At 43.6% G+C, this 15,972-nt stretch overlaps 2 protein-coding genes across 2 annotated transcripts in view; both read left to right on the top strand.

Annotated features, from left to right (window-relative positions):
• Positions 1 to 4,496: 4,496 nt before the first annotated feature.
• Positions 4,497 to 6,975, top strand: CCL20 (C-C motif chemokine ligand 20). The gene is made up of 4 exons (XM_057366904.1): positions 4,497 to 5,029; positions 5,248 to 5,362; positions 6,111 to 6,188; positions 6,471 to 6,975. Exons 1-4 carry the CDS (start codon positions 4,948 to 4,950, stop codon positions 6,496 to 6,498), a joined length of 303 nt encoding a protein of 100 aa, XP_057222887.1. The 5' UTR covers positions 4,497 to 4,947; the 3' UTR covers positions 6,499 to 6,975.
• An 8,429-nt stretch (positions 6,976 to 15,404) lies between these two features.
• The window catches only part of DAW1 (dynein assembly factor with WD repeats 1), an 18,384-nt gene continuing 17,816 nt past the window's right edge, over positions 15,405 to 15,972 (top strand). Inside the window, exon 1 of the mRNA XM_057366860.1 lies at positions 15,405 to 15,888. Within this exon, the coding sequence (XP_057222843.1) occupies positions 15,405 to 15,888 (484 nt within the window). The remainder of the gene's footprint in view (positions 15,889 to 15,972) is intronic.

Consider the following 15,972-nt stretch of genomic DNA (forward strand, 5'->3'; position numbering starts at 1 on the left):
GCCTCCTTCATCCCCCTGCTCTGCCATGGGGGCTGCCAAGGGCTGCAGGTGGATCTCTGCTCCCCCTGGGCTGCAGGGGCACAGCTCCCTCACCATGGGCTGYGCCTCGGGCTGCAGGGGAGTCTCTGTTTGACACCTGCAGCAGCTCCTGCCCCTCCTTCCACACTGACCTCGGGGGTCTGCAGAGTGGTTTTGTATGTACCTCCTCCATGTATTCATTCTCTCTYTGGCTGCAGTTGCACTGTGGGTTTTTTTCTCCCTTCCTAAATRCATTATCCCAGAGGTGAATGTCGGTGATGGGCTCAGCCTTGTCCACTGAGTCCTTCCTTGGAGCCAGCTGGCATTGGCTCTGCCAGACATGGGAGAAGATTCTAGCAGCTTCTCAGAGAAACCACCCCTGGTGCCCACCCACTGCCAAAACCCTGCCACACAAAACCAGTGATGACTACTTTTTTGTTCTTCTGTCCAGTTATAGGCTTTGCCATCACCTTTGAGAGGTCCATTTCTGTGAAAAGGTGGTTGGCTACCCCAAAAGACTGTAGACAGAGTAGAGTTAAGTTTGAAGAGAGAAATCTGACCTCAGAATACTGGACACTCAGYTTCTACATGTAGGCAGCAGCCAGCGGTCAGCAGTGCCAGGAAGGCTGCCAGGATGTTGATGGCAGGTTCGCTGGTCTCCTCGTTACCTGCACTTTCGATAGATGTGAAGTTAATTCCTCCCAACAGGCGTATGACTTGTCCATAATTGCATTAAAGCAATGTCATTCAATGGTATTGCTAGAGCTGTAACTTATGAGTGTAACCTGTAATTAGTGAAAATTGGCTTCTTCCTCAGATAATACTTTTGTCAGTCATGCACGCACTGAATTGCATGGAATCATTGGATTGCATCACAGCCTCTCCAGAGACATTGAGCAAGTTAACCCTGGAACTTTTGTGCTTGGGACTTATTATGTATTCATGCATCATTGTGCAATGATTAAATCCCCGTATTTGGCCAAGCTCCTTTCAGTTACTGCCTTCTCATTCACTTTGCTTTGTCAAAGGTGTCCTAAATCATTGGAAATTACAGAAGGGAATTTCCCCTGTTGTGTTCTGTCCTTCCTGGTTGATCCAGCTGTATTGCTGTAAGGCTTTATTTTCATCARTTCAGACAAGGTATGAAAATGCAATAAAACAACATCTCTTTGTGAGGATGAAAAACATGGAAATTGTTGTTGCCTGCCAGATGCTTAACAACTGTCAGCTTGTTTCTCACCTTATTGTAGGTGAAAAAGATATTGGCAGTGTCTAACATTCAGGTTGGTGAGAGATGGTTTGGGCTTTTTTATTTTAATCTTTCATGTTTAATATTAGATCTAAACCTGTAAAGTGACAATAATCAAATTGTTAATGATTATAAAATCCCTCCTGTGTCTTTCTCTTCAAAAGTTCTTTTTAGTGTTTTAACCCTTGCATGGAAACCAGGCGGACTGCTCCTGTGCGTTTCTGTGATGGGCAGAGTGATGTGGTAAACCAATCCCCCACAAAGAAAGCCTATTTTTCCGCTGGTATGGGGGTGTTTATCAAGGTTGAACTATGAAGTCCTTTCAGCTCTTCAGACTTTTCAGGTATTTCTGTGAGTAGAAGTTCTTTGGGATATAAGACAGGAAGGACATTACCAGGATGCAGCAGCTTGATGACCAGAGAAGATTGCCTMTGGCTGTAGCTGTGCAGATGGCATGTGAGAGCACTTAGACTCCCCAGCTCTCCTCTTCAATATCCCCAAACTGCTTAGAGCTCTAAGTTTCCCATTATTACTTGGGAAAAGGCTCAGTTTTCCCTGAGGCATTTCCTCTCCTTCMACAGGTCTGACTGGATGGCTCTGCAGCACTGGCACCTGGGCTGTCTTTAACTCATCTTTTATTATACACAAGAGGAGTTTGAGCCTGTTTGGCCCTTGGAATAGGAGGGGAAGCTTAGGAGAGGATGAACACTTTGTCAGTCTGTTTTTTTGCTGCTCTGCCTTACTGGGAATGCAGCTGCTGTGAGGGGATTTGAGGAGGGACAACAGGAAGGAGGGAAGCTGAGAAGCTTACAGCAAAGTCAAGTCAGGAAGACAAATAAGTTAGGAAATTAAAATGAGAAGGAAACACCTAAATGTGAAAACCCCTGAAAAAACAGTGAGGGCTTGATTGTGGCTTGGGAAGGAGCTCAAGTTTAAGAGGGGAAGAGCCACATGCAGTCCGAGCATCTCCAGGGGTATTCAAAGCAGGCTTTCACATCCTGTCCTGGGCAGCCTGTCCCAGTGCCTTTCCCTCTTGCTATGGAGAGGGTGTTTCCCTTTGTCTGATGGGAATTTCCCTTTTCACAACTTGTGGCTGATACCTCTCATGGTTTACCCTCTGAGGGGGCTTTGGGCACAGCCCTCCCCGTGCAGGGCCCAGGACAGGGCAGTGATGGCTTCTCCTTGGCCTGGCAGCCCCCTCCATGGGCAGCCTTTGGACTGCAGCAGTATTRAGACACTGAACACTGACCCAGGGAAGGTTCAGAGGGGCTGCTGGCCACCCTGGGACCTGGCCAGCCCATCTTTTTCCTGTGTGGCAGTCCCTGGCCAGCCCATGTAGCCCCACAGGTCRCACATGTGCCAAAGGAACACAGGTTGAAAGTCTAGCTGGGTCAGGGTGGACAATAGCTACTGACCCCTCATTCCCAGGGAATAATGAATAACACTTCCCTGGAACATATAAGAACCTCCCTGTTTTATGTATTTTTTGCCTTCCGTTTGCATTATGAGTTTGTAAAGGTAAAGACTGATAAGATACAGTTATGTACTGTATCMGAACCAGCAGAGCTTTCTTCAGCTGTTTACACTAAATCTTTTGGGACTGTTTTAATGACTTTGTGCAAATAAACTGAAGGTACTCTGTGCACACCAAGCACAAACAAAACGACCATGCTCTTGAAATTGGGGCCCTCCTTGTTGCTGTTCTCAATCTAAATCTTATCTAATTTCCTAAATCCAACAAACCATGAGATAAAAGGAGCACCATGAGCATGAGTCCAGCTGTGATGAGGCACATTGTCAGCCATGGCCACAGTCAGCTGTGGGAGCCACTGGTGTGATGGAAATGGCCTGAGTGCATGGAGTGAGCACTGCCTGTCATCGCTCTGGTGTCCAAACTGCTGGTGCTGAGATAGAAATGTCAGAGCTCAGATGAGAAAATTCTGCTCAAGAAGCACTGGATGGAGATGAAATAGAGGTTTAGAGTCACAAGGAAGACTTGAGATGCAAGGCCACCTCCATCTGGATAACAGTATGGCCTAGMAAATAGCACAAGAAATGCCAAAGCTGGTTATAGGTGTAATAGATTTGGGAACCTTGAAATCTGTTTGTAAAGGAAAAAACTACCATTCCAGTTAGCTAGYTTGAGGCATTGCCTAATGCTGACAGATAGCTTTAAAGCAGTGCAGAGACAGCTGCATATTGAGAGCATTGAACTTTTTGTGTCATTTCACTATGATCCATGAAAGTTACAAAAAGCAGTGTACATCAGGGCATGGGTTTTTTGTTKCCTCCTCCCCATCCTTTAGCCAGTTGCYGTGGCTCTGCAGAGAARCATCTTCAGCATATGTGATGCCATGCACATTGCAAGGTTGCTTATTTGTACCACAGCCATATGAAATTCCCGAAATTCTTGCTATTATATGGAGAAATTAATTTCTCTGAATAACAGTCTGTTATAGAGTTTGAGCTGTTTACCTTTCCACAAAGAAACAATAGGAACTCACCCTCTGAGAGAGGTACTGGCACTCTRTGAAGGATAGAGGGCATGGAATTATGGACTGACTGTGATCATGTCCCTGAGCTCTACCTTCAGAGAAGCCACTTAAAGCTCAGGTTACTCTGTAAGCACCTGCAGCAGGCAGCAGCTCCTGGCCATGCCACAGCCATCGCATCAGGTTCACACTGATCTCTAAACAGCCTGGGAAAGTACCATCCTTCGGTAGCAGCTCAAACAATGTGCTTGGAGTGATGACAGAGCCGCTCCCTGGTGGTTTTTCTAGAGCTGAGCAAGGCAATTTTAAGGCTGTGTGTATTTTTGTTGAATGTTCARGAGTCACAATACTCGGTACAGTTTGGGAAAGCAACAAATTACAGCTCTTGCTTATGAAGCAGCACTAATGCATTCTGGACAGCACAGATTCAGAGGAGAATACTGTTTCAAGTTAGTTTTAAGCTCACCCCATTTTCAGATTAAATAGCTGAGATGTGTAACAAAATGGCAGGAAGTCATGGCAGGGAATATGTGGTTAAGGAAACTAAAGGAACCCATTTCCATGAATACTCAGTGTTGCTCATGTGTCCTTCCCAACACTACAGTCTAGAGCTCTGAAAGCAGTAATCTGGAAAGCCTGATGTTACTGTGTTGGCCAACCTGTAAATATTAATGTAGTGCTTTGGTGTCAGTGCAGCTTGTGACCCTGCCATACTACAATGGATCTGGCTGGCTCAGCCCACCTCCCTCTGCACCCAGGGAAGGTTTATTAAACTAGAGCACAGCAGACACTCAGTTTCTGTACGTAACATTTTAAGTTACCTACATTTGACTTTCCTCATTTCACAACCCACACTCCTACCCCTAAAACTACACATGCTTCACCCACAGAACCATTACCTCACAGCCTTTTATTTCCTTTTCTTTTAGACCGAACCTTTTAAGCTACTTAAAAAAAAATATTCCCCAGCACACTGTTATCTCTGGTTATAGTACCAGGAAGGAGTGCTGGGGCCAAATGAGGCACAATGGAATTTGCTGTGGGGAAACCCGCTGATGCCAGTGGAACCCGCCCTGTGAATTCCCGTGGCTYGTGCCACCCCTTTATAAGCAGGTGCAGGTGTGCCAGGACAAGCAGGCAGCAGCCAGCCAGACACTCAGCAGAGCACTGCCTGTTTGTGGAGAGGGAATGACTGGCTGCAGCAGCAAGAGCATGGTCCTGCTTTCCCTGCTGGGGCTGCTGGTGCTGCTCCTGTGCGGCACCTCGCAAGGTGAGTGAACTCGGCGYTCTGCCCGGGAAGGGCTCCCGGTGCTGCTCACAGCTGGCAGCGGGATGAGGCTGAGCCGGAAGGGAATGGTTCKAGCAAAGTGTGCTGCCTCGTCCTCCTCTTCTGTCAGGAGGGAGCAGGATGTGGAGTTGAACAGTGAGCTCCTTAGACAGTGTGGGGCAAATGGGGTTTCTTTACTTTGTTATTTTCCTTCACTCCAGCACAAAGCAACCAGGATTGCTGCCTGTCTTACACCAAAGTGCGCCTGCCTCGGTGGGCCCTGAAGGGTTACACTGAACAGCTCTCCAGTGAGGTCTGCGACATCCCTGCCATCATGTAAGTTACTTTCTGAATTTCCTCTGGTTTTTCTAGCATGCRTTAACCTTAGGATGTCTGTTTGGGCAGAAACAATGATTTGGATGTTATAATATAATGTTATTTGGATGTTATAAGCATGAATTTTCTTGCCTTTTCAAAAAGTTAAATTAACTGAATTGTATTTATTACACCTGTAAACAAAACACACAACCTTGAGTTGATAGGAACTGCTTACTCACGGGACAGTCATACAATGTAAATAATTAACTGAACTCTTCAGGAATCGGCTGTGCAAACAAAGACATGCTTTGTCTCCAGCTAAGGGCCACTCTGGCCAACACAGAGTGCTCTCTTGCCAAAACTGTGAACAGACACATAAGTGACAAGACTTCTTTTATGCATTAGATTTCTTTTTCCACAAARTTTTGGCCTAAATGTTTTTCTGTCATCTTAGCTTGACAGCAGTTATTCTTCTTAATGTTACAAATTATTTCTGGCATCCAGCAAAGGTCTTTGCCTCAATAGATCAAATAAATTTAACACAATTTTACGGTGCAGAAAATGATCCCTGAGGCAAAGGTAGCTGTTACATGTAAACTTCTTTTTGTTCAAAATATTGGAGGAGTTTGGAGCATCCCATGTCCAGCTGTCATTTACAAAATCAGTTGCAATTGGTCATTACATAGACTAACTGTACTCTCCACAACAATTACTGGCAGAGATTTCTAAAGACTTACTGATTTATTTATCATTATTTCTTTTCCAGTTTTCATACCTCCAGTGGGCTGAACGCCTGTGTGAATCCTAAGGAAGGCTGGGTGAAGAAACATCTTCTTTTTCTGAGGTAGGAATCTAATCTTCTAAATTWCACCAGGCTGATGAAAACAGAGCATGTATGAAAGCCTGTTCCTGATGTCTCCTGAATGCCACTTTTGACCATGGGYGAACACATCTGTCTTTTCATCTCCTGTCAGACTTAGCTACTCCTCTCTAGAGTCTTCCCAGGGACAGTCATGTCACACATCCCCTTTTCCACCTGAGCTGTTCTCTCAGGGAAGAAGAAAAAACGATAGCTGATCYATGGCTGAGGCAATTATTTATGTGTGCTCTCTCTTCCTTTTGACAGCCACAGGCTCAGGAAGATGTCAGCCTGAAAGAGTTTCCAGCAAGGAACTAAGCAGTAACAGAATGGCTGAAGCACCTTGAGGTTTAAGCTCATGGCTGAGATTGTTTGTACACTGTTGTGCACTCACCTCCAACTCCAGCTTCTTCGGAACCACTGAACGTCTCAAATTGATTCATATTGCACTGTTTTGCTTGAAATAAGCATGTTGTTAAAGCTTTTATTGTTACTTATATGTGTGTGTTACTGATATGATGAGCACTGTTTAGCAAGGAATACTTTAGGCTAAATAAGTTGAAAAGTGAATTTTATTAAGTTTATTGCATGTTATTTTTGGTTTTTTTTCAGCATGTATAAAGAAGGTTATTTATTTTGTTTATTTTGTTATTGCCTTGTGCCAAAATGTTTCCTTTAAGGTGCAGTTAGCATTACAGTACTTCTTCAACTATTATTAAATGAAGTATATTTGTAGAAAAAAAAAAGGAAATTATGGCGTTAAAAAAAAAATAAATGTTAAAATTGTCACTCTCTATGTGATGTTTATTTCTTTTTAATTCAAAATGTGAGTTGCCCTTGAAATGAATTCCTTTGTTATGAGCCTCCAGCTGAAACAATTACATGGGTGTGCTGACACCTGTTAAAGCCACTTTCCCCCGTGCTGGCTTTGCTCGCCCTAGGGGWAGCTATGCCCTCCATAGGATATAAATCCCCTCCTTACCCCCACACAGCTGCAATATATCAAGCTTTTCTTTAGCATGAAGACCTGTTCTCAGCTCAGCTTCATATTAATCAGACTTGAGAGAATTCCTTTTGCCCGTTCCCCTATTTATTCAGGAGGAACCTCACCCACTGTTACTGGGTGAGCTTCTAGCTTGTCCCCTCAGGAGGACTGATTATGGTAACATTATCTGCTCTCAACTTTAAGGGCTTTCCTCTGCTTTCTGCATTTGCCTATGGTATCCTATGGCTTCCAGCATAACGAGATTTTCCTGATGGAGGTCAGTGATATCTGATAAAAGTAATGAGTCTTTATGGAAGAAATTGGTGCAGGTTCAATGGGGAAGAGTGCTCAGCTTTTTATGTACTGTTACGTGACCCACGGGGACTTCAGGGRTGTGACTGTGTAGGATATGCAGGTGTAGTCCTCTCACTGTCTGCACCAGAGTCTTATGGATAAATTTACAYCTTGGCTTTAAGTACCTGTTAGTCATAGAGATACAAACATTAATTTTAATTTAATTTAAACKTAAATGCAAAGTATTTTTGCTGCATTTGAGAGCAGAGATGAGAGATATTGAAGTTTTCAGATGGTGCTTATGAGTGTAAGGATGTCATTTTCTGGTTTGCTAGAACTTACAAAAAATCTGCCCATGGCTCTGCAAATCTGSAAATTGTCAGTTCTCTGTGAATGGAGCTCTGAAGAAGGAAAATTAATTAGCTGTAATTTCCTTAAGGTGGATTCCTGACACTGAGAACATAATGTATTCTCCAGGGAGGAGTAATCACCCAGCTTAATCTTTGGGGATTCCCCTCCCTTCTGGGCAGAACTGCAGAGCTCTGTCTCATACCTGCACSCGTTTGGGCTCAAATAGTTCACAGGCTAAATCAGCTACCAACAAAATGGTACAGACACGATGAATGGATTTGTGTCAAAAGTGTGGGAAGATGAGATTCCCCAAGCCTATCCTGGGAATAGGTGTTAGGAGCCAGAGCTGTAAAGAACTTGGTGCAGAAAGCCTGGAGTCCAAGCTAGTGAATTCAAAGCAAGGGAGCAAAATAAGGAAGTGAAGACCAAGGTGTGGAATTCTGTGGGTGGCTCTTTACTCTCAGTTCAGGCCTCCTAAAAGTGTTGWATTGCCGCTGTAACTTGCCCTTCCTCTGGTCATCTATTGCTTCATTGCTACAAAACCCCACATGCTTCATCCGCAGAGCCATGACTTGTGTGATTTTGTTTTTTAGTTCCTCTGATTCTGGTTGGTTTTTTTTTTTTTTATAATTAACCCCTTGGGAAGAAAAAAGATATTTAAAATACTGGTTTCTTTGCTCAATTACAGATATTGATAAGGTTGTTATGTTACTGRTAGGAAAGTCTGTGTAAAAATTGCCATTCATGCGTTCCTGAGGATACAAACAGGTGAATGGCCTTGTCCTTCAGTGTGCAGTTTTCAAGTATATCTGAAACCCAAACTTTATTGGGTGTGTTTGACAGTGACACTTTCAGCCCCTCCACAGGGATTGTTGATAATTGACCAGTTCTTTTCAATKGCCAATACCAACGTGCCCACGTGCAGCCTAATTTCACTTCTGATGAACTGGAATTCAGCTGCAATTTAGTTGAGAATTGAATCCAGAAACTCAAGAATCACAAAGGGTTTTAAGCTTATGACACTGTCACTTGATTCTAATGGCATCCACCCAGCTGGATAAACATCAAAATAATAGAAATGGATCAATTGTAGCAAGCTTTCTGTATGCCGAGTTCAGCTGTGTTACACCCTGGCATTTTTGCTCCAAATACCAGGCTACAGGCAACATCCTCTGCCAAAAAGAGAATCATAAAAGAACCTTTTAGTCTTCAGAACAAACGTGTTTTGCATGTGAAGTGTGCTAAGCAATTACAGCTGTATGACAGCACAGAAATGAAAACTATGATTTATGTTCCCATGATCTTGTGGTTGCTCTGTTCTGGAGGTGTCAGCCTTAACTGATGCAAGTGGGAGTTGACTTTGTATAGGAATCTGTTCTACAGATACAAAGTATCTCAGGATCTGTTAAATCTGGTTCCTTCCCAATTGTTAATATTCATGAGAGGCAATTAACTAATGTTCATTAAATATATAATTAATTACTATGCATATAAATTTAAAAACCCAACCCTTTGATTAAATTTGTTTGTATGATCTCTGTATCCAATACATTTCAGCATAACAGGTTCTCATGATATTCATCCTGAAGTATTTTGATTTACCTGGAAATCTAACCTTCACAGTGATTATTTTTTCTAACCCTCAAAATTGCAGACAAACCACTGGAAAACAAATGATGAAGAGCATCTCAACAGCTTTTCACACCTAAGCTAGTTGCATGATGTTTTGACATGCAAATCATGGTTTTGTGTAGCAGCTGTAGCAGTGAAATTTAAYGGGAAGGTTATTGCCATGTTTCTTTCAGTGAACACAGCTTCCAGTTATCAGAAATTATAATCTCAAGCCCCTTTTTCAGTGAAAACAATGGCTGTTCTAGCTCAGGCTGAAGATATGCGTGTTCTTTCTCTCTGCTTGGCTTATAGGTTTTTTTTTTTTCTCCTCGAATTTACTGCTGGAGATGGATATAAAAGCCCACAGCCTTTACAGAAGATTTAGCACACCCAGGCTGGCATCAGCTGTCTCTGTGTTGCAGTGCATAGAGGATACACCTGGGTAGWTGTTGTAAGGTATCAGATATGCTTTCTGTTAGACATTTGGCTAAGAGATGTGCTCATGATAAGAAGGAGAGAGTGAGACAAGCAAATCAGTTTCTGGAAGTGGGAGCAGTGTGGGCCATCACTTGGGCCTCCTGGTAAGAACACCTGATTGATGGGATCCATTTAATAGATAGCTACAAGATAAGGCAACTCAGGAAACATGAAACATTGGATAGGTACAAGCCTACATGAATGGATCCCCAATTGTGCTAAGTGTTCAAAACAGAGCACAGAGTATTTTTAATTTCTTAGCCAGACTTTAGGTTCAGTGATTCAAACCATAACTGTCTTCTCTCCTGGCCACATGCCCACAAGCCAAGGCAAAACATTTATGTGTAGGCAGAGATGTTATGTGTAGGATGGTCTAGTACAACAAGTACCTGACTCTTCCTAGATCTTCTGGATRATAAAATTTAATCAAAGCATATATAGTTTTAGAAGGAACAAGACTTGCAACGAGAGAAACTCTGTACCAAAAACTCATTTACACAAATATGGAGGTGACGGCAGATAGCGTCATTAGGTACCAAGGGCAGAGAAACCCTACAAGTGTGTTAGGAACTACAGACTCAGACCTGGGGGGAGCAGACAGCTATGCACTGACTGATCAAGCCATCTGATTAGAGTTGTGCCAGTGGAGATGGGTTCAAGTAAGTGGTCCAATTTGCAGTGAAATTGTCAATTACAGTGTCAAGATTAAACTAGAAGTTCAATATCCCTGCAACATCATTGGTCAGGCACAAAGCCAATTGTAACTCTATAAACTTACAAAGTAGGCAGCTGGGAAATTGAGAATGATGGATTTAATGTGGCAGATAAATCAGAGCTGTGGAGTGGTTAGTGTACAGAGTGACTTCAGTTGTTCACTCACCTATGAATTGTATCTCATGTATAATAAGCATTKTTATACAGCTGCATTTAGGGAATGCAAATCAGAATGCTCATGTAAAATTTGGTCGTGCATATCTGAAAAATAATAATGTTTAGGTTATATGTCCTATTACAGTGATTCCTTTTTTTTTTTTTTTCCAAATGTACATTTAATAGAGCTGGTTCAAAAAGATGATTGTGTGTTCCTGTGAGAAGCTGAATGTTTAATGTTGTTATGACTAGGAATAAATGGTCCAAATGTCTTTCAGAGATTGGCAGTATCTCAAATATCTGAGATTTGCATAATCTCAAAGACTTGCTCACTCTGTAGTATTCCCCAAATCAGTACAAAATTAGGCAACCTTCCACTAGGCCAGGTTGCTCAAAGASTCATCCAACCCCAATCAACCTGGCTTTAACATAGATATGGAGAAAAGAATTCCTTATATGAAATGTTTAATAAGTTTTGGAATTATAAGTATTAAAAATAAAATCTTAAACTAGCTTTTTTTTTTTTTTAAATTAAAAACAATGGTGAGATGAACACACTTCTACTTCAGTGAAGTTGTGTTTTCTAAAAAAAAGTGGGTTTCACTACTTGTATTTTCCAATTCTATTGTAGACTTACTAGAAACCCTGTTATATGTCAGGAGTTTTTGCTGCCTCCTGACTCATGGCTTGACTCAATTGTGCATCATGTATATGTAGAAGAGCTCCTCTCTTTTCCTCACTGGGTGCATCTGGCAAACTCACTGACCGCAGAACACTTGCGTTATTACCCGATACCGTCAGCTTTGCCGTCTCCATGGGAGGATGTGGAGCTCAACCTAAAGGTCTTCATCCCCCTACAGTCTGGGCCTGGAAAAAAAGGTTAAAGGCCTTTCTGAGTTCTTCTCAGAAGTGACAAGATAAATATATCTTATTGGGGCTTTTGAGCTGAGAATTTCTTTGTTGTCAAATCAACTCACAAGCTTGGCGAGGTTAAGAGAAAAGACTCATAAAAAGTGGACAACGAGGAAGAAYTTATTTCAGGTAAGTGAAAAGTTGACTGAAGCAAGTATGGAGGCAAGGAATTCCCTGACTGCATGGGATGTGCAAGCAGTTTGTCAGAGAYGGGAAATGGAAGAGAACAAGGAAGAGAACTACTCTTCCTTTCTGCCATTTGTTATTATCTCAGTGTAGGTGAACATGCAACTACTCGTCTGAAGAGAAATTTGTAGGTGACATTCTTTCTTGGCCAATTGCAACTAGTAATTAAAAAAAAWTTAAATTAATGAAAGCAGCTATRCAAAGAGGAAAAACAATCTTTGGGAAAGAGAACACTTTGTTCTATAACACACTGTCAACTATTTCTCCTAAAATAGCTCTTACCTAGCAAAGAGCAAAATTCCAGATTATGTCCCTTATGTAAGAAATAGTTTTAACATTTTCATGGCTGTGGTGTCATTATTAACATTGGAAATAACAGAGCAGAAGTGAGAAGGAGCTCTAGCAATGCACTAAGTATATGCATATAGTTGAAACTGTTTGGGCAAGAGGAAGCAGAATATGGCAGAATAAAACAAACTTGAAAAAAGAAGTCATATAAAYCCATTTAATTCACCAAGAAGAAACAAGCAACTATCAGAGAACTGTTCCACATTTTACAGACCTGAAAATTATGAGAAAGGACAACACACAAAAACTGCCCTTAGTAAAAATTCATTGTACCAACTACTGACATAAGAGAACTAGGAAGTGGCTTTCTACATCTTTCCCAAACTCAGACTGCTCTTGGGCTGACCTTTCAGAACAAGTTCAGCATACCACAGGCTGACCTACTTCAGAACAAATGGGTCATGATACAACTTTAAACCCCACTCTTCTCTGCAAGCATGTTTGAGTCAGAAACGCTTCTTGTCATCCTTAGGATGGTACATTGGCTCAAGAGAAGATTTTTCAGAACCTGTGTTGGCAGGAAGAACCCAAGGCTCTCAAAAGGAAGCTCCTTATTGTAGCTGCACTGATTTTGCTTTACGTTATCTGACACAGTTGCCTTCAGCACTGTAGATAAGTGTACCCTGCAGCCTTTCAAAGACTCTTGAACACATATTGATTAGTTTTACAACATCTTAACTTCCTGCTACTCCTGGAAACTGCCGACATAAGCAAAAATGCACAGAAGCCAACTGATAAATTATCTTTCCAAGCTGACATAATCCATACTTTTAACCTCTGTACATAAAAGCTGATTATCTTGCCCTGAATGTCTCAGCATTTAATTTTTCTTTCCAGTGTAGATATTTTGAACTCCCTACAGTGTGCCGTCTTTGAAGCTGGCCTCTCATGTCTCAGAGGCTGAATGCACTGTTTAGATAGCAAAAAAAAAAAATCAGAGCAACAAATTTACCCCAGCAGTCTGAAAGTTTTCCTTCTCTGTTAACTTGCTCCTTCTCATTAACTTGAAGAAAAGTTGCTTTTCTCTTTAACAATTAAGGTTTAATGGTATGGACATGAGCTCAGTCTGCTGTATCATCAGAATCCCTGCATAATTAGTCTTCAATTAGSAAGTTCTTCCATTCACTCCCTCACCACAGTTTTTACCTTTTCTGCCTAAAGCCCCCTCAGGTATTCCTACCTGTGCTACAGCTCTGGTTCTGTTTTGTCAGAAGGATGCACTGTTTGTCACTGTGTATATAGCTGGGAAAAGCTGGGGAGCATTGTGGGAAAAGCTTTGTCTCAGCTCAGCGTTAGCTCCTKGTCCCCTCTCAGGCTGTCAGCAGTTTTTTCCAGTTACTGTACAGGACTAGAGCAAACAAGGCCATCACAGCAGTGCCTCTCTGGGTCAGCCTGGAGAGCAGGCACAGGCACAGAGGGACTCACTTCTRCCGTGACTCCTCTGCTCCCAAACGTTATGCTGACAGAAGCAAGGAAAGTGGTGAAAGTTGAGGCCTGATTTATCATCTTCCAGAGYCATTATTGCATCTTAATCCCACATAATGACAAATTGTGAGGTGTCTGTGTTCGGATGAAGATTTAGAGCAAGAAACTGAGGGGAAAACGTGCTGAGCCAACAGGTACTGATATCATGGAGCTTTGCAGTCTTTCCACTTCCCTTTCCCCCGTTTGACTGTTTTGTTTAAATATTACTTTAAAAATAAATATAGTACTTACAGTTGGTGTTAAGTTATACTGAAGGTACCAGAAAAGCTGCGTGAATCTGTTTTTATGATGAAAAAATTAAGTTTTAAGGTATGCTATGCTATGGTTGTTAGTCTGTGGCATTTAAGTTAAAAGAACAGAAAAGTATTTATATTCTGGATAAATCCATATTATGCTAAACAAAACCAAAAAGTTCTTAAGAAACTGGAGAATACCAAGATTTGGGATTGCTCAAAAAGTTATTTTTGAATTGGGTTGGTCCAAGTAAGTCAATTCAGTGGGAAAGCTGTTTGGATTATTTTCAATAAAAATATTTCTTATCTGCCTCAAGACTCTCCACACACAAGACAAAAGACTTTAAACAAACAAATGGGAATGAAAAACTCAGAGACCACTTTGTCCCCCAGCGTGTCCTGAAGTCTGGAACTGGCCATTGTATTTTATTTCCTGGCTTTCAAAAAACCAAAGGACTAGTCTTCAAAGTGAAGCTGTAGGGAGCCACATGGGTGTTTTTGGAAAAGTCACGTATTATTAAACACTGAGTGGGACTGTCTTTTATTGATCCATTGTCAACAACGTGGGCTATGAGATCGGCCAAATGAAAATGTGTTTACTGCTTCCCCCTATTGATGCTCTACCGCGATTTCAGCATAACGCCTGACTAAAATTTTTAGTGCTGTGAATCATTATCTTTTAATAATCCCATGTTGGTTATTAATTTTCAATTATATTTTTTTTCTTCTCTTTTTGATGAAATCAAAATCCAAAGAAAGGCAGTGAAACGGGTGCAGGGTCTGAAGCTCCAGCCCAATGAGGAGCATTTGGGAGAGCTGGGGGAAAGGAGATTTAGCACTTCCACAGCTCCCTGAAAAGAGCGTGTAGCGAGGGTCGGTCTTTTCTCCCGGGTGACAAGGGACAGCATGGAAGGAAATGGCCTCAAATTGTGCCAGGGGAGGTTTAGACTGGCTATCTCGAACTGCCCAGGGAATTGGAGGGATCACCTTTCCTGGCAGTGTTCTAAAGGCGTGTGGCCCTTGGGGACACGTTTGGARTGGTGCTGGGTTAATGGTTGGTCTCCACTGTAAGGCCTTTTCCACCCTTAATCATTCTGTGATTCTAAACTGCATTTTCATACTTGTGTTTCAGTCCTACGTACCTCTTAAAAAAATTAAGCTAATCTAGGTTTTGGGGTTTTTTTGATAATTAATCTTTGCCAGCTTTCCTTAGTGACTATTCCCTTTCCAAATAGCTTTTACGCATTTGCTACGCCGTTACTGGTGGCTCCTTAGCACTCCGAATTTTATGTATTTTTTAGTGCACTCCTTCCTGCATCCGTTTCTTTCCTCTCTGTGGCACAACCCAGAAGCCCTCGCAGCTCTGTACGGATTATGCAGTGCCAGCAGCGGGCGGTAACGCGGACCCACACACAGCCCGGCCGCGATTCCACAGAGAGCGGCACCGCCATGGCGGCCCGGCTCCCTCAGCCCGCGGCCGGAGCTGCGCATGCGCGGCCGCGCCGTTGCCATGGCGGCGGGAGACGCGCGGGGCGGCGGCGGCGATGGCGATGGAGCCGCGGCGGCTCCTGCTGCGATACTTCCCGCCGGGTGCGGAGCGGGGCGGGCGGCCGGGGGCTCCCGGTGCTGGCGGCGGCTGTGTTGGGGCTGGGGCTGCGCGCGGGGAGGCTTTGGGTGTGGAGCGTGTGGCGGGGGCCGTGCGGGACCGCCCGTCATGGCGGGGGCCCTCACCCCGGCGGGGACCCTCACTCCGGCGGGGACCCTCACCCCGGCGGGGCCCCTCACCCCGGCGGGGACCCTCACCCCAGCGGGGACCCTCACCCCGGCGGGGACCCTCACCCCAGCGGGGACCCTCACCCCGGTGGGTCCCCTCACCCCGGCGGGGACCCTCACTCCAGCGGGGACCCTCACCCCGGCGGGGCCCCTCACCCCGGTGGGTCCCCTCACCCCGGTGGGTCCCCTCACTCCGGCGGGGACCCTCACTCCGGCGGGGACCCTCACCCCGGCGGGGACCCTC

Source organism: Malurus melanocephalus, unplaced genomic scaffold (genome assembly GCF_030028575.1).
Source record: "Malurus melanocephalus ecotype Western Australia unplaced genomic scaffold, MMel_1.1 scaffold_73, whole genome shotgun sequence".
Taxonomy (NCBI): domain Eukaryota; kingdom Metazoa; phylum Chordata; class Aves; order Passeriformes; family Maluridae; genus Malurus; species Malurus melanocephalus.